Genomic DNA, 26,091 nt, shown 5'->3' with positions numbered 1-26,091 from the left:
ACTTTGAACCAATGGGAAAAGATGAGGACACTCATGAGGAAGATGAGGAGATAATATAAAGGGAAGAGGAAAAAGAGGGCCCCTCAGCAGTAAGCCTTGAGACGCTTACAGTGTTCATGACATGAATAAAGGACCTTGCTAGAGCAAGGGAGACTGAGAAAGAGTGGTAAGAGAGGAAGAAAGAGAGAAACTAATCTTCTGAGTATTAGTAGTGTCAAAAAACTCAAGAGAGGTTAAGAAAGATGAGAATCAAGAAAAAGACCATTAAATTTGGCTTATGACACATCATTGAGAACTTTGGAGAGCGTAGTTTCAGTTGATTGATAAGGTCAGAAGCCCAGATTGCACAGAGTTGCGAGAGAGAGAGAGAGAGAGGAAAGAAAATGGAGGCACAAATTATAGAAAGCTTTCTCAGGGATTTTAACCACAAAAAAGCTGAGGAGATTTAGACTAATAGCTAGCAAGGATGGATAGATTAAGTGGAGGTGTTTTAAGCATGGAAGAGACATGACCTTGTTTGTAGGAAGCAGGAAAGGCACCAATGAGAAGTGATTGGCGATTAGAAGGGGGCAATCTGCTAAAGACAGTAAGAGGAGATAGAATCAAGGCTATATGTAGAGACATTTGTTTTGTCAGGAAGATGGGCCCATCTCTTAATGTGAGATGGAGGTGAAGGGGATAGTGGGCTGTTTCAGTTACCTGAGAAGAGGGAAAAGAAAAGGGAGTTCTCAGTGAAAGGCTTCAATTTTTTTAGTTTGTCAGCTGAGACCATGGTGGGAAGCCTGAGGATATAGGAAAAGGTTTAAATAGCCACTGTGTTGAGTGGAAGAGTGGCTATCTTAGGGAAATGTAAAAGGATTGTCTTGCTGTAATGAGGGCTCACTTAAGATTATGTAACACAAATTTGTAGTATCCTCAGTTCGCTGGGTTTCATGGCTTTCTTAAGTTCACTCAGCATCACATGAATAGGAGTGAAGGTGGCAGATGGTCAGAGCAGTACAAGACTGGGATTTGGAAAGGCACAACCGGCAGTAGGACAAGGGGAATAGGGATTCAAATGTAGAGGCTGGTACACAGTTAAAGTGTTTTTCCAACAGGTGGGGTTAGGCCAAGGAGGAGAATGTACTCTGCAGAGTGATGACCTGGGAATGAATTGAGAGATTGGAGATCACTGTGTAGACGGCAGAAAATTTCTAAGTTATAGGGAAAGATGAAATAACAAAAGCTTTTGATCTAATAAAGTAATTTCAGAGTTTGTGGATTTTAAAATGGAATATTTGGGTCACAGCAAGATCATGGTTATGATAATCTGTGTAAACTTTACATAGAGAGGAGGAATATGTTATGAGAATAGAGTATACTGAGAAGTTAGAAAGTTAGGGTGGTTGAGAGAGTGTCTTTATATATGCTGAAATGTCCTAGTATGAGGGCAAGAGCTGTGGTGTAGGGAAAGACTGTGAGCTCTCATTGAGGAAGGAAAGAGAATGTCCTCAAGGTGGATAGGCAGTGGCTACTACTATCAGGATCCAGATCGAGTAATAAGTATGAATCGCGTGAACCTCAAAGGAGGAGAACTTGCAACAGAGTTTACCCACCTTGGTTAGGGAGAATTGGCAAATGGAAAAGGGAAGCCAGGGCAGCTAGGTGCACAGACAGGGCACAATAGGGTACCAGGTCTGGAGTTACACAGATTCATCTTCATGAGTTCAAATCTGACTTCAGATACTTACTAAGCTGTGTGACCCTGGGCAAGTCATTTAACCCTATTTGTCTCAGTTTCCTCATCTGTAAAATGATCTGGAGGAGATGCAAACCATTCTAGGATCTTTGCCTAGAAAACCTCAGTCAGTCGCTGACTGACTGAACTAAAAAAAAAAGGCAGGGGGGGAGAATGGAAGAAGAAGTATTCCTATCTTTTGCAGTCAGTTAATCAACTGGAAGAAGACAGTGTTTGAATTAGCTACATAAACTAATATTCCAGTTTTCATGTAGATCTTACTGGAATTATTTTATATGTAGCCTTGGTGCTCTCCAACCTCCCCATTCCCATGACATTTATCTTCAAATTATGAATACTTTTCTTTAATTAAATCTGTTAAGGTTTAATCAGATTACCAGAGTGGTAGGATTTTCTTTTGTAGGAAACAATAATTAAATGAAGCCTTCTTGAGTAGTGATGTAATCTCTCTCTCTCTCTCTCTCTCTCTCTCTCTCTCTCTCTCTCTCTCTCTCTCTGTGTATGTGTGTGGGGTGTGTGTGTGGGGTATATGTGTACATGTGTATATATATAAAATAGGGAAGAGAAGGAATATTCGGCTCCTGATCTTCAAAGGATCATTAGGTCCTTTGGTCATTAGGTCCAGTCTGATGATGATGATGATGATGATGATAAAAATAGCATTTATGTAGTTCTTAAAGGTTTATAAATATTATCTTGTTTTATTGTTAGTACAACTCTGAGAAGCAGCTGCTATTTTTTTTTTGTCAAGGGGAGAAAAAGTTTTATTAGAACTATAATATACATAAATTTGTATATGCAGATATATAATCTATAATAAAGAATAACAATTCATTTATATTCCCCAGCGTGAGGAAGGATTGTATTACAGTTAAAATTTTTTTTAAATAACTTTTTATTGATAGAACCCATGCCAGGGTAATTTTTTACAGCATTATCCCTTGCATTCACTTCTGTTCCGATTTTTCCTCTCCCTCCCTCCACCCCCTCCCCTAGATGGCAAGCGGTCCTTTACATGTTGAATAGGTTACAGTATATCCTAGATACAATATATGTGTGCAGAACCGAACAGTTTTCTTGTTGCACAGGGAGAATTGGATTCAGAAGGTATAAATAACCCGGGAAAAAAAACAAAAATGCAAGCAGTTTATATTCATTTCCCAGTGTTCTTTCTTTGGGTGTAGCTGCTTCTGTCCATCTTTGATCAATTGAAACTGAATTAGCTCTCTTTATCAAAGAGATCCACTTCCATCAGAATACATCCTCAAACAGTATCATTGTTGAGGTATTTAATGATCTCCTGGTTCTGCTCATTTCACTTAGCATCAGTTCATGTAAGTCTCGCCAGTCCTCTCTGTATTCATCCTGCTGGTCATTCCTTGCAGAACAATAATATTCCATAACGTTCATATACCACAATTTACTCAACCATTCTCCAGTTGATAGGCATCCATTCATTCAGTTAAATTTTTTTTTATCCAAGTCATTGATTTAACAAAAAATTTAATAATAACTTTTTATTTTCAAAATACATGCAAAGATAGTTTTCAATATTCACCCTTGCAAAACCTTGTGTTCTCCCTCTCTTTCCTCCACCTCTCTCCCCTAGATAGCAAGTAATCCTATATAGGTTAAACATGTGCAATTCTTCTAAACATATTCCCACCTTTATCATGCTACACAAGAAAAATCAAATCAAAAAGGGGAAAAAAATAAGAAAGAAAAAAAGCAACAGCAAAACCAAGTCTATCACAGTTGATCATATAATCTTGTTGTTGTACAATGCTCTTTTGGTTCTACTCACTTCACTTAGCATCAGTTCATGTAAGTCTCTCTAGCTTTTCTGAAGTCATCCTGCTGATCATTTCTTGTAGAACAATAATATTCATTACATTCATATACTATAACTTATCCAGCCATTCTGCAACTGATGGGCATCTTATTCTTATTTTATAGATGAAGACTGAAGCAGACAGAGGTGAAATAACTTAATCATGGTCACATGGCTATTGTCTGAGGTTGAACTCAGATCTTCCTGATTCCAAGGCCAGTGCTCCAGTTTCTCTACTAATGTATGCCTCCCATATAATTCCAAAATGTTGTAATTTTAGGATGAGGTGTTAGGAAAATAATTTAATCAACAGAGTCTACAGTATGTGATATCTTTTATAAGCCCAAGATTCTTGACAGACAATACCAACAGCACTAAAATGAGATGATGATGTCCTTTAGAAACTGGATTATTAGAATTGGTAAATGTTCTAATTAGAAAAGTGTTGAAGGCATTATTAGACTAGTTCCATTTGAATTCTGTGTAGAAGCAGATATTAGAAATGTTTGAATTGGGCCTTATTTGAAAGGAGGTATTCCAATGGAAACAGTTATTAGAACTATTACAATGGGACCTGGTGTGGAAGCAGATATTAAAACTGTTTCTTTTGTGTTATTTGAACTTTTTCATAAAGGTCATGCATGGAAGCAAGTAAAATAAAAGTTCCAATTGGTACTCTTGTGAAAGAACATATTAGAACAGTTTCATTTTGATCATGTGCACGTGCGTGTATACGTGTGTGTAAGCAGATATTTTTAATTATACCAATTGGATTGTACATAAGAACTCTTTCATTTGAGATGCTTGGAAACAGGTGTCAGACTTCTTCCAATTGGGTTATATTTTGAAGCAAGTATTAGAATAGTTCCACCTGGGCCATGCCTAGAATTATTTATTAGAACCCATCCAATTGGACCATGGTTGGGAGCAAATATTAGAAGTGGTCCAGTTGACCTTTTTTTGTGGAAGAATATATTAGAACAGTACTGTTTTTGACATGTTGAAACAGGTATTACACTGTACCCTTTGTGATATGTGTACAAGCAGAAGTCAGGACTCTTTCAATTGCCATGTTTGGAGGCAGATATTAGAACAGTTCAAGTTGGGCCATGTGTAGAAACTGGTATTAGAAGTGTTTCATTTGGTTCTTTTTTGGGAAGAACATATTAGATCAATTCCATTTGGGCAATATGTGGAAATCAATGTAGGTCTGTTCCATTTGGACCATATCTGGAAGCAGGTATTGCAATTGTTACCATTTGATGATGTGTTTGCAATTACATAGAAAGACAGATTTTAACATTCATTTTTTTTATTATAGCTTTTTATTTACAAGATATATGCCTGGGTAATTTTTCAGCATTGACAGCTGCAAAACCTTTTGTTCCAACTTTTCCCCTCCTTCCTCCCACCCCTTCCCCAAGATGGCAGGTAGTCCAATACATGTTAAATATGTTAAAGTATATAACATTCATATTTTTTTTTGAGTTGTCCATTTATTTTTATTTTATAATAACTTTATTGACAGAACCCATGCCAGGGTAATTTTTTTTTACAACATTATCCTTTGCACTCGCTTCTGTTCTGATTTTCCCCCTCCCTCCCTTCACCCTCTCCCCTAGATGGGAAGCAGTTCTATATATATAACATTCATTTTTGAAGAAGTTTTGAATTCCCCTCCTAAAGAAAATACAGTGTATGTGCACCCATGTAAAACATATTTCTATAGTAGTCATATTGTGAGAGAAGAAACAGACCATAAGAAAAAAGCCATGTAAAAAATAAAGTGAAAATATTATTCTTTGATCTGCATTCAGACTCTTTCAGTTCTTTCTCTGGATATAAATAGCATTTTTCCTCATGAGTCCTTTGGAATTGATCTTTATACAATGTTTCTGTTACTTTGACAGTATTACTTTGTTCAGTGTTCTTTCTGGTTCTGTTCACTTCACTTTGCATCAATTCATGTAAGATTTTTCAGGCTTTTCTGAGAGCATCTTGCTTGTTATTTCTTCTAGCACAATAATATTCTATCCCAGTTGAAGCCTCAGTTGATGAGCATCCTCTTAATTTCCAATTCTTTGCCATCACAAAAAGAACTATTAGAAATAATTTTGTACATATAGGTCCTTTTCCTTTTTCTTTTTTTTTTTTTAATTTTTAATCTATTTGGGATATAGACTCAATAGTGATATTGCTGAGTCAAAGGATATGCATAATTTTATAGCTCTTTGGGCAGAAGAACAGTTCGATTTGGACCATGTATGGATAGAAATATTAGAATTGTTCCATTTGGGCAGGTATTTGAGCTGTTGCAGTTGATTTTAATGTGGAAGCAAATGTTAGAATAGTTTCATTTGGGACAAGTGTAGAAGCAGGTACTAGAACTGTTCTGTTTAGACCATGTGTGGATGCTGGTATTGGAATTGTTCTGTTTGGACCTCATATGAAAGAAGGTGTTAGGACTGTTCTTTTTTTCCCCATGTGATGAATCGTGTTTTAGAATTATTCTAATTGAATTATATGAGGAAGTAGATATTAAAACTATTCCATTGTGACATATTTAGAACCTGATATTAGAAGTTTGAGTAGAACCAAATGTAGAAGTGCGTCTTTGAACCCACATTCTTAATTGGGCCACATGTTGAAGCTGGTATTAGAACTTTTTCATTTGGATCTGATTGATCCAAATATAGAAGCAGATACTGGAAGTTTTAAAATCCTTCCATATCTGAAAGGCTATATTAGAACAGTTCCATTTGGGACATGTTTAGAAATCTGTTCAAACAATTACATTTGGGCGAGGTTTGGTGCCAGATGTTAGAACTCATTTGTTCCATGTTTGGAAGCAGGTATTAGAACTGTTCCAGTTGGACCATTTGTTGGAGCACACATTAAAACTGTTCCATTTTTTGGATTCAAAACAATTATTAAAACTATTCCAATTGGGTCTTATGTGGAAGAATGCATTAGGAATGTTGTTATTGACTCATATTTGCAATGAATTTTACCTGTTCAGCCACTTTTGGGACCTGATAGTTAAACTGTTATAATTGTGATTTGTATAGAAACAGGTAATAGGACTGTTACAATCTGACCAGTGATGGAAGCAGACATTGTATCAGTTCCAGTAGCTACACTGTTTCAACTGGGCCCTCTGGTACCTTAGGAATTGGAACTGTTACTTTTGGTCTATGCAGTAGAATAAAGTATTAAAAAGTTCAAATTGGACCATATGTTGATACTGGTATTAGAACTCTCCATTTGTGCCATTTTTGGAAGTAGTTGTTAAAAGTGTTACATTTGAGTCACATGTGGAAGTAGATATTAGAACTGTTTCAATTGGGCTGTTTGTGGAAGCCAGGTATTCTGTGTTCTCCGTGTCGGGCAGCTAGGTCACACATTCGATAGAATTCTGGGCCTGGAGCTAGGAAGACCCATGCTCAAATTCAACTTCAAACAATGTCTCTATGACTCTGGGCAAGACTTTTTAGCCTCTGTTTGCCTCAGTTTTCTTCTCTGTAAAATGGGTATAATAATAACATCTACCTCTCAGGATTGATGTGGGGATCAGAGGAGTTAATAGTTGGAAATTACTTAGCACAGTCCCTGAAACTCAGTAAATGCTATACAAATGTTAGTTGTTTTTGTTAAAATTACTATTAGGACTACTACCCCCCTGCACTGCCACTACTACTGTAGAAATTTGATGGCTTTGAGTTTACATCTCATTTCTGTCACTTACTACCTATGTGATCTAGATTAAGTGACTTAACTTCCCAGGTTTTTTTTTTTTTCCTCCTTTGTAAAATGAGGGACTTGGACTCTGACTCTTAATATCTTGTCCGGCTCAATCTCTCATTCTGTGGTCCCTTGCTATTTAATTACGATGAAGCACAATAATTAGCTATATTGTTAAATTAGCTTAACGGCTTTATTTTATCATAATGTTAAACTGTATCTGTATGCTCAGCTTTTGTAGTTTGTTGCTCATGCAGCTTCAATTTCTGAACCATATGAGAGACCGCAGAGATTATCTAGTTCTGCCTTTTCATTTTACACAAGAGGTATCTGAAGTCCTGCAATGTTTAGTTCCTTGAATAAGGTCACAGAAGCACAGCCTGAGCTGCCTGTTTACATCCTAAAAGATAGAAAACTAGGGAGAACATTGAGTTGAGTAGCTTTCTTGTTCACCTCTTATCAAGGCATGATAGATGATCTGGATTCCTTCAGCCTTTGTCAGTCTTGGCCTTTTCTCTTCATCCTATTCTAGTTTGCCTTTTGCTGCTTTCACAGTACTGAAATTGTGAGACCTAGATTAAGATGACTTTGTTGTGCTATATCTACAAACACCTTTAAAAAAATCTGGAGGATTAGGATTTTGGATCCAAATTATGTATCTCTTTTAGACTAGCAATTTGAAAGTAGGTTATATGATTGTGGGGTTTTTGTTTTGAAATTTTTTTTTAAGGTTTTAAATGTGGGGTTTGATATAGTAAAATATGTACTTTGACCAGAGTTTTTCAGAGAGATGATTCATACTCAATAATTGGTCACATTTGACTGTGTCTAATAATCTTCAGAATTAAGTGTATTATATATTTGTAAACATCATTTTGCTCGTTCCACCTTAAATTCAGAAACTCTGTGGTTGTCTTTTTGATCTCTGTTGTATTAAACAGCTTAGAATTTTTTTTTAAACTACCAATAACCTGACCTTGTTTTTTGAGTACGTAACTTCATCTATTCCATGACCATTAAACTTAATGTGAAACCTGAAAACTCAAATTGTAAAGAGGATGAAAACATTTGTCTAATAACTACTATGGGAATTTCTTAATGAGATTTTCCACAATAGCTAAATTCAAATGGATTTAATTTCTTCAACTTGAAGTTTTCTTCCACAATACATCTTGCAACCCATATGCCTGCCTATCTCATTCTTTTCTTTTCTGTGTCTTCCCCTAAGTTTGCTTTGGCAAACTTAGTCCAACCAACATTCTGAAGGCCTTGCTTGCTGTCCCTAACACTGTTCACTTGTTATTACTAGTCTTAATTATATCAGCTACTTATTTTTATCTTTTCATCATGCATATCCCTGATGAATCTTTTACTACTTTTCTGCAAAGTTCTTTTAGTTAGTTATATGCTACAGCTTGCTTACAGCCATCACATTCATTAATCTATATAATAATATGTTTTCAAGGCTGTTGTCCATGTTTTCCTGGTTGATAGTAACATTGATAGCATGATACTATTAGAAATATGGGCCTTTTGAAATAGGGAACATTGTAAGATATAAAATGGATAATTTTGATTTTATACACACACACACACACACACACACACACAAACATACATATATACATATATATGTGTGTGTATGTGTTTGGGGCTTATTGTGGCAATTTGGGGTTAAGTGACTTGCCCAGCATCACACAGCTAGGAAGTGTTGTGTCTTGAAGTCATATTTGAACTCAGGTCTTCCTGACTTCAGGACTGGTGCTCTATTCACTGCGCCACCTAGCTGTCCCTGATTATATTAAATGTAAAAGGTTTTGCACAAACAAAAATAATTCATCCAAGATTAAAAGGAAAGCAGAAAGCTGGGAAGTTTTTTCCCCATAAATATCATTGATAAAGGCCACAATTCTCAAATACATGGAGAGCTGATTCAGATTTATAAGAATACAAGTCATTTTCCAGGTGGTAAGTAGTTAAAGGATATATTACCAGGCAATTTTTAGATGAAGAAATCAGCTATCTATAATCATGTGGAAAAATGCTCCAAATCACTCTTGATTAGAGAAATGCTTACTAATACATCTCTGAGGTATTACATCTTATAGCTATAAGATGGGGTAATATGACAGAAAAGGAAAATGACATTGGAAGGGATATGGAAAAAACGGAACATTAAAACACTGTTGGTAAAGCTATAAATTGAACCAATCATTCTGAGGGAAATTTGGAACAATGCTCAAACAACAATCAAGCTGCATACCCTTTTACCCAGCAGTACTACTATTGGATCTCTATCCCAAAGGGATTTTTAAAAGGGGGAGAGGGGAAGGACCTATTTGTGCAAAAATATTTATAGCAGCTCTTTTTGTGGTACCCAAGAATTGGAAATTGAGGGGATATCAATTGGGTAATGGCTGAATAAATTATATTATAATGGAATATTGTTGTATTATAAGAAATAATAAACAATGCTTTCAGAAAAAGCTGGAAAGACTTACATGAACTGATGCAGAATGAAGTGAGCAGAACCTGAAGAATATTGTACACAATGACAGCAATATATACAGTGATCAGCTGTGAATGACTTAACTATATTATCAGCAATACAGTGAATGATCCAAGCTGATTCTGAAGGACTTATGATGAAAAATGCTATCCATTTCCACAGAAAGAACTGATAGAGTCTGAATACAGATCAAAGCATACTATTTTCCATTTTTAAAATTTTTTTCCTGGATTTTTTTTTATCTTTTATTTTTTTCATAATGTGACTAATATGAATATATGTTTTACATGATTGCACACGTATAACCTATATCAAATTGCTTGCCTTCTCAATGAGCATAAAAGGGAGGGGGAGAGAGAGAATTTGCAATTAAAATTTTAAAAAAGAAAGTTAAATTTTTTTTAATGTTTAATTGGGGAAAAAAAAAAGATTTAAAAAAAAAATGGGCCCCCCCCCTTCCCCAAGAGGTTTGGGTTTGTTGAAGAAGCTTTGCATTTTTCCTGAGGATGATCTAGCCAACTCTCCTGTTTAATTCTGATCTCTTGATATTTGTTTATTTGTACTCTCTGTCCCAGGTATGCATATTGACGGACTGTTCTTTTAATTACATGCTGTAATCTGGGCAGTAGATGTTCTTTGTCTATAATGTTTTTTCTTTGTGAATGGTCAGATTAAGCTTTTTAAAGTAGTTTTTAAAGTGGCTTTGTGCAGGGAACAAGTTGTCATCTATGTAGAAAGTATCTAGAGGACCTCATTATCCTCAAATCTTCAGTTTGAATCTGTATTAGATCTCTGTCACAGTGGCAGAAACATTTTTGGCAAGCATATGTTTTTGTTTCATCTTGATGTGTATTATTGGTGGGTTACTGAACAAATTTATTTCTATTGTTAATGGTATCTTATATGATTTTAGTGTGTGGATTAGAAACACCTTGTTAGAAGTGAACCTTTAAGGAAGTTTTTTGTTCTACTGAATCAGATTATTTTTCATAATCAACAAACAGTATTGTGCAGTTTTGTATTTTCAATTAAGTAACAAGTATTTATTAAGCACCTACAATATGCCAGTCATTTTGATAGGGGATGCAAAGTTTCTTCCCCCAAGGAGCTTAGAATATAACCGAACACATATACTGGAATAACTTTTAATAATCTTTTAATTAGTTGTGTGGACCACCATAGCTATTGCTTATTAAAGTCTGTTTGTTTTGTCTTAATGATCTCATTGAGGATGTCCTCAGTGCATGAGTCGTTCCTTTTTCATTCTATTATTTTATTTTAAAAATAATTATGCTTTATTTTATTTTTCTTATTTAATGTTTTATTTTTTCTATACTTTATTTTACCATTCTTTTTTCAAAAATGCTTCTATCCCCTCCTTTTTCCATTGAGATGGCAAACAATTTAATATCAGTTATATATGTGAAGTCATGCAAAACATTTCCACATTAGCTATATTGCAAAAAAAAGAAGATACAGTAAATGGAAAGAATATGTTTCATTCTATACTCAGAGTTCACCAATTCTGCCTCTGAAGGTGGATGAATTTTTCATCATAGGTTCTTTGGAATTATATTAGATTATTGTATTGATTAAAGTAACTAAATCTCTTACAGTTGATCTCTGTTACAACAATGCTGTCCAATGTACAATGTTCTCCTGATTCTGCTCACTTTGCTTGACATCAGCTCATATAAGTCTTCTTACCACACAGTAACATTCCATCATAATCGTGTCACAACTTGTTCATCCATTCCTTAATTGATGACTACCTCTTCAATTTCTCCTTCTTTGCCACCACAAAAAGACGTGCTATAAATATTTTTGTGTATAAATGTTTATAAGATTAATCTGGGTTCAGAATGTGCATTCAACAGGTAGTCTTAAAGAGGGCTAGTACAAGTTGAGTTGGTTAGTACAAGTTATTGCTTAGAACATTGATTTAAATAAGACAGAAGAGGAAACTCATAGCACAAAAGTAATACACAATTAACAAGACATCATCTTAAGAGACCCACCACGGAAAATATTTGTTCATTCCTTTAGGAGAGCTGTGTTTACTCAAAAACTGGCCAGATTTCCAGGATAAACATAGACCTGCAATAAAGGATACTCACTGATTAATGCACAAGAAAGGATGGCTTACTTTTCTTTATGCGTTTCCTGGAATTCTGTTAGATAACTATGGGCACGTTCTTATGTTCTCAACAAAAAGTTGCACATAAGACATGGCTGAGACTTACTTAAGATTTCTTGCTCACTAGGATTCCTTACGATTCCTTTTCGTTTTCTTTGATAACTTTGGAATGGAGACCTAGTAGTGGTATTGCTGGGTCAAAGGGCATGTATATACAATGTTGATATAGTTCCAAATTTTTCCCCAGAATGATTGGTTCACTTCACAACTCTACTAATAGTGCAGTAGTGTCTCAATTTTTCCACATCCCCTTCTACATTTGTCATTTTCTTTTTCTGTCACATTAGCCAATCTGCTGGATATTACCTTAGAGTTGTTTTAATTTAATATATGAATCATACATAGTCTTCAATTATCCTTCATAAAATTTTAGACATGAATTTATATTTTAAAGCAGTATTTACTGGCTGCAGAAGCATCCAGTTTGTCAAGAATTTGCTGACTGAAGTTCTTTTTAGAATTTTCTGGGGGAAAAAAAAAAGATTTTCTGGTCTCCATGTTATGGCGGTTGATTAACATCTCAGTTTCTGGATAACGTTAGTGTAATTGGTATTGATGTCATTTCTAATGTCAGCTACCTGTTTTTCCTTATTAATAAGTTGTTTAATGTGTTAGGATTGAATTATAGTCCATCTTAAACATTTGGGCATTTAACTTTCAAGGCATGCACAGCAGAAAAAAAAGAGAGGTGTGAAGAGTGCAAATTTGTAGAGTAGCTGGTATCCTAAGTATAGGCACTTTACTGATCTTGTTCACCTCGCTGTTGTAAAGAGCAGCCTGTGCATTCATTGGTAGTGCAAGTCCTTTGGGCAGTAAGCCCAAGTATTCAAAGTCAGTGATGTGGCTTAGTGAGAAAATAAAGGTGTTAGATAAGCTTTGTGCTAGAATCGATTTGTTATATTCACAAAAAGGAGGAAGGCATTCCTAAAAGTGTTCCTGAATCTGTGGAAGAAAGTGCTAAAGAATTCTCTGAAGTGTAGATTGAGAGAATTGAAAAATGGAAAAGAAACTAAGTTTGTGTTTGAATGAGATAGTGGTCACTTTTATTTTCTTGCTGCACCCTCAGGCTTCCCAATGGCCCTGAGTGATGGAACAGTCCAGCCAATTTCTCCTGGCAGGAGTTCTGAGTTCTGAGTTCTGAGTTCTGAGCTCTGACTGGGGGCCAGGAACTCATTTCAAGCATTTACTTTTCATGGGGAACACATGGTACTGAAAGGGAGATTAGAGATAGTAGATGTTGCACTTTTTCTGTGTGTTTTTGTTTGTTTATTTTTAAACCTCTGGGGTCTTCTGACATTGTCCTTGCCCTTCCTCTTTCTATCTGGTGCTGTCTCTTCTCTCTCTTGCATTTTATGAGTTGTTTCATGGTTATTGGGTTAGGAAAAGTGCATATCATCAGAATTAATATTTTGTTATGAAGAATTGTATGCAGAAAAGTATGTTTTTAGCATCTGTAGTAAAAGATTACAGTTTTTAGGTGGTGGTGGGAACCAAACTCCCATATCCAATAAGTTCATTATATCAACATTTGTATTTTTTACTTTTGGACTCTTTTCTAGAAATGGTACCCTATGAAAATTGATCTTTGTTATTTCCTTTGTCTTTTTTATTTTATTTTTGCACTTTCATATGTGTACATGTATCATAAAAATTTTATATAGATATGAAAGTAGTCATATAGGTTGCTGGTTACAAAATCCACAAATTTAAGAGCTGGAAGGGATCTCAGTAGTCATCTGGTCCAACCTGTACAGTAAAGGAGTTCTTACTATATATAACATGTTCAAAAAGTCCAGTGGAAGAGCTCTAGTGAAGAGCGACTTCACTACTTCATGAAGTAGACCATTCCAGTTTTGAACCAATTGAATTCTTAGCAAGTTTTATCTAATATCAAGCCTACATTTGCCTGTTTGCAACTTAGGTATTGATGGTTTCTTGGTTACCCTTTTATGGCTTGAATAAGATTCTCTTTTGTTGGGGGGGGAGTTCTTGTCTCCTTCATATACTAATCGATTCATATTTCATTTTTTGTATAAAAATGATGTAATTGATGCCAGTGTAGTTTCTAATGTCCGTTATCCATTTTTCATTATCATTAATTTGTTTAATTGACTTGTTTCAATTGCATGCCATATGTTTCTTTTGGTTTTATAGTCAGTTTGATTTAGGCCTTAACAAGTTGATCTGATTGCACACAGACACCTGATTCAGGGACTGCATCAATATTGACTCTTCCTGTATATTAAAATACATTCAGTTTCATTTTTTATGATATTATTTGGTGTTTACTATCCAATTAGTTTTACCTTAAAGAAAATTAGTTAAATATATGACATCGGTAAAATGCAGTAGGACTGATGTGAGAGTGAGAGTTGTCTCTCACTTATAAAAACTGTGTTGTTGTTTTCCTTTTTTCAAGAGGCTATGATATTATATGATTTCTGTTGCTCTTGAATTGTGTCCTTAGTCTTATTTGCAGAAAAGAATTATTTGACAAGGAGTTCAGTCCAACAGAGTTTTATTAAGCATCCATTATAAGAAGGCTGGATGCTGGGAATCCTAGCTTCAAGGTACTTAATGTAGTAACTGGAAGATGAGACATACACATATAATACAAGTTAGAATAATAGAGTTTATAGCAGAAGTTAAATAAAGAGGTATAAAAGATTGATGGAGGGAATCATCTCATGTGAAGGAACTGGGAGTTAGCATTGGAGCTGTGTAGTTTATAGGAATAAAAGACTTAGTACTGAAAAAGATCTTTAAGATCATAGGATCCTGCCATATTGAAATTTTGCTACCTTGTATGTGTCCTTTCCCCCTTCCCTCCATCTTTAGCTCTAGATCCTCTTTATATTTAACTTAAATGCCAAAAAAGGGAATATTTCTGTATAAGCAGTAGGAATACATACAGAAATATAAGTAGTAGAACACAGGAATATGAAAACCATGAATCTTCATTTTCTACTATTTTTTTTTTAAAGTACACAATAAATTCTATACTTTGCCTTCAAAACTGTCAGGCTTGTCCTTGAACTTCCTTTCATTTTCTTCCATAGGAGTGCATTTTGGACCTTTTTAATTTTTTCCTACAGCTTTCATTTTGGACTTCTATAACTTTTCTACCATTCCCCTTTGCTGGATGCTTTTCCCTCTCCCCCTTTTTAGGTTTCTTTTGTGTATTGTTTTTTCCCATTAGATCGTAAGTTCCTTGAGCAGGGATTGTTTGTCTTTGTTGCATTTTTTATCCCAGTGCTTAGCACAGTGCCTGGCACATAAATAATAAATGCTTAATAAATGTTTATTGACTATTACATTTTTTAAATCTCAAAATAGGTCTCTTTAAAAAAAAAATCACTATTGCTAATCTCCTTGCTCATTCCATTCCCTCTAATTAAAAACCGAGAGAAAGAAAACCCCTTTTAATAAATAGTATAGTCATACAAAGCAAGTCTATACAGTGGCCATGTATATCCAGAATTCTGTGTGAACCCTTGTGTTTATCATTACTTCTTGGTAAGGAGGTAGGTAATATGCTCTATAATGGAATAGATAAAATAGGTCCTCTGGAGACAGCATATCTGATATTGATTAGAGTTTTTAAAAATTTTGAATTTTTCCTTTTTAAAAAATTTAGTATTTTATTTTTTCTTAGTTACACATAAAAACAATTTTAAGATCCATTTTTAAAACTTTGAGTTCCAAATTTTCTTCCTTCCTCCTTTCTACTTCCTCATTGAAAAAGCAAATAATTTGATAATATAGGTTATACATGTGTAGTCATGTTGTGAAAGAAAACACAGGAACCCCCCCCCCCCACAACAAACCTCAGAAAAAAGAAAGTTTAAAAAGTATGTTTCAATATGTATTCAGATATCATCAATTTTTTCTCTGGGGATGGATAGCATTTTTCATCATAAGTCCTTCGGAGTAGTATTGGATTATTATATTGTTGGGAATAGCTAAATCATTTACAGCTTACCATCTTACAATATTGCTATTACTTTGTACATTGTAAATTTCACTTTGCATCAGCTCATAGAAGTCTTTGCAGCTTTTTCTAAAAGTATCCTGCTCATCGTTTTTTATAGCACAATAGTATTCAATCATAGTCAAATCAATCCCTTGTATTGTTCAGCCATTCTCAGAAAAGAGCTGCTATAAATATTTTTGTATATGTGGGCTTTTTCCTGTTAGTTTTTTTTATTTCTTTTGTGATACAGATTTAGTATTGTTAGATCAAAAGATATGTATGCATGGTTTTATAGAACTTTGGGCAGTTTCAGATTGTCTTATAGATTGGCTAAATCAGTTCACGACTCCACCAGCAGTGCATTAATGTCTTTTCTATATCACCTTCAATATTTGTCATTTTCCTTGGTCCTCTCAGTCAATATAATAGTTGTAAGTTAGTACCTCAGAATTGTTTTAATTTGCATTTTTTCAGTCAGTAGTGAATTAGAGCATTTTTTCTTATGGCTAGTGCTAGCTTTGATTGCTCCATCTGAAAACTGTTCATATCTTTTGATCATTTATCATTTAGGGAATGACTTATTTTTATATATTTGACTCAGTTCTCTATGTTTGAAAAAGGAAGCCATTATCAGAGAAATTTGTTGAGCAAGTTTTTTTTTTCCAGTTAGGATGTCTGTTTTTCCCTCCATCCTATCCCTACCCCCCATTCTGTTCTACCTCTCCTTTGACCTTGTCCCTCTTCAAAAGTGTTTTGCTTCTGACTCCCCCCTTTCCCAATATGTCCTCCCTTCTATTACCTCACCCCTCCTTTCACTTATCTCCTTCCCCTCCTACTTTTCTGTAGGTTAAGATAGATTTCTATACTTGAGTATCTATATTATTCCTTCTTTGAGCCAATTCTGATGAGAGTACAGTTCACTCATTTCCCCTCATTTTCCCCCTTTCCCCTCCATTGTAAAAGCTTTTTCTTGCATCTTTTATGTGAGATAATTTACCCCATTCTACCTCTCTCTTTCCCTTTCTCCCAGTACATTTCTCTCTCATTGCTTAAATTTTTTTAGATATCATCTCATCATATTCTACTCACACCTGTGTCCTCTATCTATACTCCTGCTGTAATGAGAAAGTACTTAAAAAGTTACAAGCATGATCTTCCCATGTTAAGTTTAACCTTGTTAAATCCCTTATGATTTCTCTTTCCTGTTCACCTTTTTAATGCTTCTCTTGAGTCTTGTATTTGAAAGTCAGATTTTCTATCCAGCTCTCTTCTTTTCATTGACTGTGTTTTTCTTTAGCCCCTGAAGGATTTTACTCAGTTTTGCTGGGTAGGTGATTCTTGATTGTAATCCTAGTTCCTTTGTCCTCAGGGATATCATATTCCAAGCCCTCTTATCCTTTAATGTAGAAGCTGCTAAATCTTATGTTATATTATGGCTTCATGATAATTGAATTGTTTCTTTCTATCTGTTGGTAATATTAATTATCTCCTTGACCTGGGAACTCTCTGGAATTTGGATTTAATATTCCTGGGAGTTTTCATTTTGTTATCTCTTTCAGGAGGTGATCCATGGATTCTTTCAATTTCTACTTTACTTTCTGGTTCTAGAATATCAGGATAGTGTTCTTTGATAATTTTTTGAAAGATGATGTCTAGGCTCTTTTTTTGATCATAGCTTTCAGGCAGTCCAGTAATTTTAAAATTGTCTCTTTTGAACCTATTTTCTAGGTCAGTTGTTTTTCCACTGAGCTATTTCACATTTTCTTTGTTTTTTTCATTCTTTTGATTTTGTTTGATTGTTTCTTAAATTCTTATAAAATCATTAGCTTCCATTTGCTCAGTTCTAATTTTTCCTTTTTTTCCCCTCCATTCTAGTTTTGAAAGAATTATTTTCTTTAGTGTGCTTTTGTACCCCCTTTTCTATTTGTTCAATTCTGCTTTTTAAGGAATTTTTTTTTTGTTGTAGTGAATTTTTGTGCCTCTTTTTCTACTTTGGCCAATTCTGTTTTGCAAGGTATTCTCATTGGCTTTTCATATCTCTTTTACCAATTGGCCTAGTCTGTTTTTTAAGGTGTTATTTTCTGCAATATTTTTTGGTGTCTTTATTAAGCTGTTAACTTTTTTCTTCATGATTTTCTTGTATCACTCTCATTTCTCTTCCCAGTTTTATTTTTAATCTCTCTTAAATTTTATTTTCAAGTTCCTTTGTGAGACCTTTTCAGTGGCCAGAGATCAATTTTTTTTTTTTTCTTGGAGACTTTGGATGTAGGAGCTTGTTAGGGGCTGACTGTGCAGTTCCCCTAGAAGGACATGAGACCCGGAGCAAACTGAGGGTTACAAGGAACAAACACTACGAGACTGACATGGCCTCAGAGATAAGGTTCCTTGTGATCCTCAGTTTGCTCCGGGTCTCATGTCCTTCCAGGGGAACTGCACAGTCAGACCCTAACAGGAGTTTTGACTTTTTTATCTTCTTCTGAGTGTGTGTTTGGATCTTCCTTATCACCATAGTAACTTTCTATGATCAGAAGTATTTTTCTGTTGTTTGCCTATTTTCTTAGCCCATTTCTTGACTTTTAATACTTTATTAGAGTAGGGTTCTGCTTCCAGGGTAGAGAGTGTACTGTTCCAAGTTTTGGGGGATTTGTCTAGCTGTTTTTAGAGATTTTCCTAGGGACCTGTAACTTTTTGGTTCTTCCAAGGTGATATGATCTAGAGAGAGGCATGTTTGCTGCAATCCTGGCTTGTGCTCTGGTCTGTGAGTGACCACAAGCACTCTTTTCTGCCCTGAGACGGTGAGGAGGGTCCTCACTCTACTACCAAGGCTCAAGATTTGGTGTGCTTGTTCTCCTCCTTGCCCTGGAATTGTCACCCAGGGCTGCAACCTATATCCAAGCATGGGCAAAACAACAGATTTCTGCTTCAGTGCTAGCAAAGAGACCTCTGTAATCTCCTTCTGATCAGTTTGACTCCCTTGGAAATTGTGGGCTGAGATTTCTGGAATCGTTGCCATTGCTTATTCAGTAGCTCCCAAGGCATGTTCCTGTTTTGCTAGGGCCAGGGCTGCGCTGGCGCAGTCGGTACTAGACTGTGCTCTGTTCTCGCTCAGGTGTGACAGACTATCCTGCTGATCTTCTAAGTTGTCTTTGTCTGGAAAATTATTTCGTTCCATCCTTTTGTGGTCTCTGCTACTCTAGGAATTGTTTTGTGGCTTTTTTAAAAGGTGTTAGGAGGGGTTTTAGGGAAAGTTGCTGCCCTTTCTCTGTCATCTTGACTTTCTTGACTCTCTTAAGTTTTTTTTTTTTTGGGTATTGTTGGTTGTCCTTGTATGAATTATTCTCTTGGTTCTGCTTATTTTACTGTTAGTTAATAATTTCTTGAAATATGATGTCTAGATTCATTTTTAGTTCATGCCTTCCTGGTATTCCAGTGCTTCTTAAATCCATTGCAGTATTTAACTGAAAGCCTTCTTCAGGAGTGTAGTATTTGTTACAGAAATGCTTATCTGCTTTTGAGATATTTACTAGGTAAACTGAGTTATTCATGATGATGTAGAGGAAAATGAGGGAATACTATAACATTACAAATCATCATTTAGTATTAGTGGAATATATATGGAATGGGGTGAGGGGGAGGGTAGCATTTTGTCAGTTCCGGATTCTCACGCTCTCTGTCTCCCATCACCTTTCCTGCCCAGTGAGGTGGAAGGAAATACAAAACCCATTACAAATATGAATTCATGTAAAACAGTTTTACATTTAGGACAAAACAAAAAGAGAAAACCATGCTTTATTTTGTACCCTTTGAACTTATCAGTTTTCTTTCTGGAAGTGGATAGCATTTTTCATCATAACTTCTTCAAAACTGGTGGGTCAATCAGTTGATCAGGTTTACTAAGTCTTTCATAGTTGATTATCTTTACAATTCTGCTGTTATGGTATAAATTAGTCTCCTGGATCTACTTACTTCTCTTTGTATCAGTTTTTTTTTTTAAGCTTTTCCTAGATTTTTCTGAAACAACCCTCCTTGTTCTTATAGCACAGTAATATTCCATCCACATTCACATATTACATAACTTGTTCAATCATTCTCCATTTGAAGGGTATCCTCTCAGTTTTCAATTCTTTGCTTTTGCAAAAGGAGCAGCTATAAATACTTTTGTACATATGTGTCCTTTCCCTTTTTCTTTGATCTCTTTGGGGTATAGATGCAGTAGTGGTATTGCTAGGTCAAAGGGTATGAACAGATTAATTGCCTTTTAGGCATAGTTCCAAATTTCTTTCCAGAATGGTTAGATTAGTTCACAGCTCCACCAACAGTGCACTAGTGTATCTATTTCCCCACATTCCCTGCTGCACTTGTCATTTTCTTTTTCAGTCCTGTTAGCCAGTGATGTGAGATGGATTGTTTTAATGTGCATTTCTCTAATTATTAGGGATTTAGAGCATTTTTCATATCATTATTGATAGTTTTATTTCTTCCTCTGAAAATTGCCTTTTTGTATCCCTTAACCGTTTATCAATTAATGAATAGTTTTTATTCTTCAAATTTGACTCATTTCCCTATGGATTTGAAAAATGAGACCTTTATCTGCGAAATTTACTGCAGAGATACCTTTTTTTCCTTTTTAATGGTAGATGCTAACTCTTATGTGACTCTAAATGTGGCTCCCTAGGATTTGAATTATTTCTTTCTCAATGTTTGTAATATTTTCTCATTGTTCTGGGAGTTCTGGATTTTGGCTATAATATTCCTGGGACTTTTCATTTTTAAATTTCTTTCAGGAGGTGACTAGTGGATTCTCTCAATTCCTACTCTGCCCTATGATCCTAAGATATCTGGACAATTTTCCTTAATAATATCTTGAAATATGATGTCTAGATTCATTTTTAGTTCATGCCTTTCTAGTATTCCAGTGCTTCTTAAATTTTCTTCAATCTACTTTATAGGTCAGTTTTTCACATTTGCTTCTATTTTTTTCACTCTTGACTTTGTCTTATATTTCTTGATATTGTATGAAGTTATTAATTTCCACTTGGTCAATTCTAATTTTAAAGGAGTTATTTTCTTTGGTGAGGTTTTCTATAGAACTCTTTTTTACTATTTAGCCAATTCTGATTTTAAGGAGTTAGATCTTCATTATATTTTGTACTATAATTAACCAACCTGTTAATTATATTTTTATAATTTTCTTTGCATAGCTCTCATTTCTTTTCCTTATTTCCTCTACTGCTCTTATTTGATTTTTAATGACATTTTTTGCTCTTTTGAAAGCCATTTAACTATCTATCCTAGCAATTCTTGTTGCTCTTATGTCCAATGTGCATTTTTTCTTTGAGGCTTTGCTTATAGATGTTTCCAAGCCATTGTCTTCTTATTTTGTGTTTTGAATTTCCAAGTCAGCATAATAGGTTCTTTTTGTTCATTTTTCCAGCCTATTTCTTGATTTTGTACTTTATGTTAGAGTAGTATGCCCACCTCTGGGTTGGTGATGGTAGTGCAGAATATCTGTCCTGAGTTCTATTTTCTGTGTTCTTCTGCTACTTTCATAGCTCAGTATGTGGGCCTGTAATTTTTTTGATGCTTCTAAAATGGTGCAATCCTGGAAAACATCTATTTACTGTCCTCGTAGGCTGCAAATTCCTGCTCCACTGGAGTCTATTGTTTTTTGTGTGCTTGAATTTCTGAGATTGCTATAAGGCACATTCACAGTTCCCTGCTGGGAAATTCAACTGGTTTAGAGTGACCAAATTGCTGGCTCTCTCTTGGTTTTGATTTTTTGCCCAGGTTTATTCCACAGCAGGCTTGGGTGCAGGGCTAAAGGTTAGATCTGAGTTCTCTCCCTCTCTTCTTGGGTTTAGTCTCACAGTTATAGTTCTAGAAGTTGTTCCTTGCTCCTTACACAGTTGGAGTCACTATTCCCTCATGATCATGACCACTCCTCTCTGCCTTGAAACTATGACTTGGAAACTGCCTAATGGCCAATAGAGCTGCAAAGTGATACCTGTTCCTACTACCAGTGCTAACACAGAGTTCCTCTGGGATCTCTTTGTGCCCCAAGCTGGAAAAATGATTCACTGTGACTTTTTGTTGGCTTTCCTGATTAGAATTTGATCTGGTATTCTATATTAGTTGTTGCAGGGGAGGATGTGAAAGAATTGACAAAACTATTACCTCTCATTCTGCCATGTTAGCTTTACCTGCCATTAATATTTTTGAAATACTGATATTCTGGGTCTTGGTTATGGATGCTGACGTAAGGTAGCAAGGTAGCTCATGGATAGAGTCTCATACCTGGAGTCAGGAAGACCTGAGTTCAAATTTGACCTTAAACACTTACTAGCTGTGTGACTTAATCTCTGATTGTCTTAATATCCTGGAAAAGAAAATGGCAAACCACTGCCATATTTTTGCCAAGAAAATCCTGTAGACAACACTGGTGTGCTGTGATCCATGGGATCACAAAGAATTGGACATTACTGAATGACATGAATGCTGATCATCCTTTCTGCTATCTTATGAGTTCAGTTTTGAAAAGCATCCAAGACCAATGTACGATTTTCTCAGAAAATAATTGTTTTCCTATTTGAAATCTGTTGTAGTTGTTTGTTCTTTGTTTTTTAAGAGGATCAGTGACATCATGAGGTGATGTCTTGACTTGCACCTGGATTGATTTAAGTGAGGCAGAATTATGTAAAGTCCTCAGCCTCATTCTTTCTTCCAGAGTCTTCAAAGTCTAGTGGCAAGACAAAAGTCAAGACAGCTGGCAATGGCCCAGGATGCAGTGGATGACGTTGGCGTCTTCGATGCCTGACCAAGCTCTAAGAGCTCTACAGTGCCTGTTCCAGCTACCTTCATGGCTGTTGGAACAAGTTTTTCTCATCCACCCATTCTGGGGGATGTCTTCACAATGCTCTGAGAGATTGGGGGGGGGGGATTTTAAATTTTTACATGTGTCAGATTGAAACCTGTCCAAGAGTAAGCTTTGGGATAAAAATTTGCTGTTTGGTAAAAATTGTTGGGAAAACTGAAAAGCAGCCTGGAAGAAATTGAGTATTGTCTATTATCTTACACCATTTGCCATGGTGCGGTCAAAATGGAAACATGGCCTAGATATGAAGGGAGACATCATAAGTAAATAAGAACAACTTGGAACGTATTACCAATCAGACTTATGAATTGGAGAAGAATTTTGTGATTTAAACTGGTAAATGTTGATTGCATTAAATTAAAAACCAATGTAGCCAAGATTAGAAAAGAAAGGAGAAAATTGGGGGAATTTGTTTCCAAAAGTGATTAGGGAAAAAAGGACAAGAAACTGTATGTTCTGAATATTTATAGCAGCTCTCTTTGTAGGGACAAAAACTGAAATTGAGAGGATGCTCATCAGTTGGAGAATGGTTTCATAAGTTGAGCTATGTGATTGTGATAGAATACTACTGCATTGTAAGAAATAACAAGCAGGTTGATTTAGAAAAGCATAGAAAGATTTGCATGAAATAATGAAGACTGAAATGACTAGAACAAGAGAATGTTGTATATAGTAACAGCAGTACTTTTTGAAGAATTACTGTGAATAGCTAAGTTATTATGAATATCATAAATACTCAAATGAACTACAAAGGACCTATGAAGAAAGATGTCATTCACCTTCAGAGAAAGAATTGATAAATAGAAATATAAATTAAAAAAACAAAAACAAAAACGTGGGGTGGCTCTCTGTCTAGAGTAGTGGGAAGGAATGTGTTTGGAAATGAATGTGATGGAATACCAAAAGCCATTTTAAAAATCTTTAAAGTCTTGGCAAGCCCTCATGCCAGAGGTACTCCCATAACACCTTGTATACCACAGTTTGAAATCTATCAGCTAGTTGAATAGTAATACTGAGCAAATAATAGTAGCAGTAGTAGTTATGGAATTGTTTCAGTCATATCTGAGTCTTCTTGACCCCATTCAGGGTTTTCCTGGCAAAGATGCTGGAGTGGTTTTCCATCTCCTTCTTCAGCTCATTTTCTAGATGAAGAGACTGAGGCAACCAGAATGAAGTGACTTGCCCAGGGATATACAGCTAGTTTAGTATTTGTGAGCAGATATGAACTCATGAAGATGAGTCTTTCTGACTCCCAGCTCAGCATTCTATCCATTGTGCCATCTTAGTTGCCCCAGTAGTAATGGTAGCTAGCATTTACATAGTGCTTTAAAGTTTGTAAAGTGCTTTACAAATATTATCTTATTTGATCCTCAGAACAACCCTGGGAGGTAGGTGCTGTTGTTATCCCCATCATACAGATGAAACGGAGCCAAACAAGTTAAGTGACTTCCCCAGAGGCCTTGGTAGGTTTTGAATTCAGTTCTTCCTAACTCCAAGTCCAGCACTTTATCTACTGTACTACCTAGCTATCTACTACAATGAGAAATCATAACTTTTTTGGCATGCCATTATGTCCATTGTATAGATTAGCATTCAGAAATTATAATTAAGAAAATATTTTTAAAAAGCAATAACGATGATACATTCTTTACAAACCATAACACAATAATAATAATAATAACGTAAGCAAAAAAAGTAGACCTAAATGGAGACTCGATAGCAACATCCTGAATAACGAGTGAGTCAAAGACCAAATTACAGGAACAACAATTGGAAAATGAGACATCATGCCACAGTTTCAGGGATGTATAGCTAGAGAAAAATATCTCTAACATAAATTATCAAAATATAAAAATAGAGGATTAATGTTGTGAATATACAAGTGAAAATTAGATGTAACTGTTGAATGTTGAAGATAATGTTAAACTTTCTCAGTGTTCCTTAATTTTACTAAACTTTTTTCCCCCTCTTTTTTCCTCTTCGATATAAGGAGTCTCTCTCTGAGAAGGATGTAGGGATGGGATACACTGGGAAATGTTGGTGACTTAAAACCTTAATCCATAAAAATATACTTTAAGCAATTTTTAAAAATCAAGGATTGATAATACTAAAAGTAAGCTAAAAGCTCTTTCTTTCTGAAAGCTAACAGAGTTGATAAACGTTTTGCTAACCTGATCACAAAGAAGTTGAAAGCAGAAATTGTTGTTACAGCCAAAGCAGACAGGCATGTAAAGGTAATAAACAGAACAACATGGAACAACAATACAGCGTAAAGAAAGAAATGTAGAAGTATCCGGAAAAAGGGAAGATGACTGGGGCTTTGAGGAGGAAAAACAAACCCAACCTGGAAACCTTGGAGGGAACTGCTTCGCAAGCATATACTCTTGGGTACTTTTAATGAGTGAAGTAATTGTTTTACTCAAGACCAGCTTTTTGTTTCTTTTACTCTGTTGGTCAGGTTACCAAAATATTAGCAGGCTAAAATCATTTGTGACTTTGATTTTATGTTGCTTTATGAAAAATAAAGGAAATCTTCTTTAAACATTGAACATCGATTAATTGATCTATTTTTTTCCCTGGAACAGATTTCAGATACATTCAGACAAGCCTCATGGAAGCATTTTGGGACACACTATTCAAGACCATTATTTGAGATTACAAAGGTAAGATTAAACAGTCTTTTCTACTCTCTTACAGCTGGGGGAAAAGTGCAAGCCCTTAGAGCATTTTCCAATTTATGCTGCCTATTTTACATCTCTCGTATAATTTCCCTTTTCATGTTTTCTAAGAACTTGTGAGATGAATAAGAAGTTATATTTCTGCCCCTGGGGATGGAGGGGAAAAAAAGCTGCACTGAAATATTGTGTATGTGTGTGTGTGCACACGCACGTGTATACCCTCCCTCCCCTTTAACCCCTTGAGAAATGTTGCTGAATTTCTCAAAATCAATGCCAACAAGAATAACATGTTCAGAAAGCTTTTATAAATGTAATGGCAGATTGTTGACACTCAAATTTATCCTGATGCTTTATATGTGATATATGGAATGGAGTGAATTTTTTAAATGATTGATGCTTCTTTCAAGGATTCCTGGTAAGCAGAATGCCAGCGAATTCTCAGTGTGTTAGAACCCAGACAGGTGAATGCTGTCAAGTTTGCATCTTGGTTTTGGTTATTGGTAAATGAAGGGTGATTTGAGGCAATTGCCAGTACTTTAAAAAAGACTCAGGT

The 26,091-nt window shown here is 35.4% G+C and overlaps 1 protein-coding gene across 3 annotated transcripts in view; it reads left to right on the top strand.

The window, feature by feature from the left end:
• The window catches only part of ABCB7 (ATP binding cassette subfamily B member 7), a 118,910-nt gene that overhangs the window by 31,753 nt on the left and 61,066 nt on the right, over positions 1-26,091 (top strand). For all 3 annotated transcript variants that reach the window (XR_007949119.1, XM_051969014.1, XM_051969015.1), the window contains one exon: positions 25,446-25,523. Coding sequence is in view for 2 of the 3 variants with exons in the window: in XM_051969014.1 (XP_051824974.1) it covers positions 25,446-25,523 (78 nt within the window). In the remaining variant the exon portion in view is untranslated. The remainder of the gene's footprint in view (positions 1-25,445; positions 25,524-26,091) is intronic.

This window comes from Antechinus flavipes, chromosome X, assembly GCF_016432865.1.
Source record: "Antechinus flavipes isolate AdamAnt ecotype Samford, QLD, Australia chromosome X, AdamAnt_v2, whole genome shotgun sequence".
Classification (NCBI taxonomy): domain Eukaryota; kingdom Metazoa; phylum Chordata; class Mammalia; order Dasyuromorphia; family Dasyuridae; genus Antechinus; species Antechinus flavipes.
The sequence above is the reverse complement of the archived record's forward strand: the minus strand, read 5'-3'. Positions and strand labels throughout refer to the sequence as shown.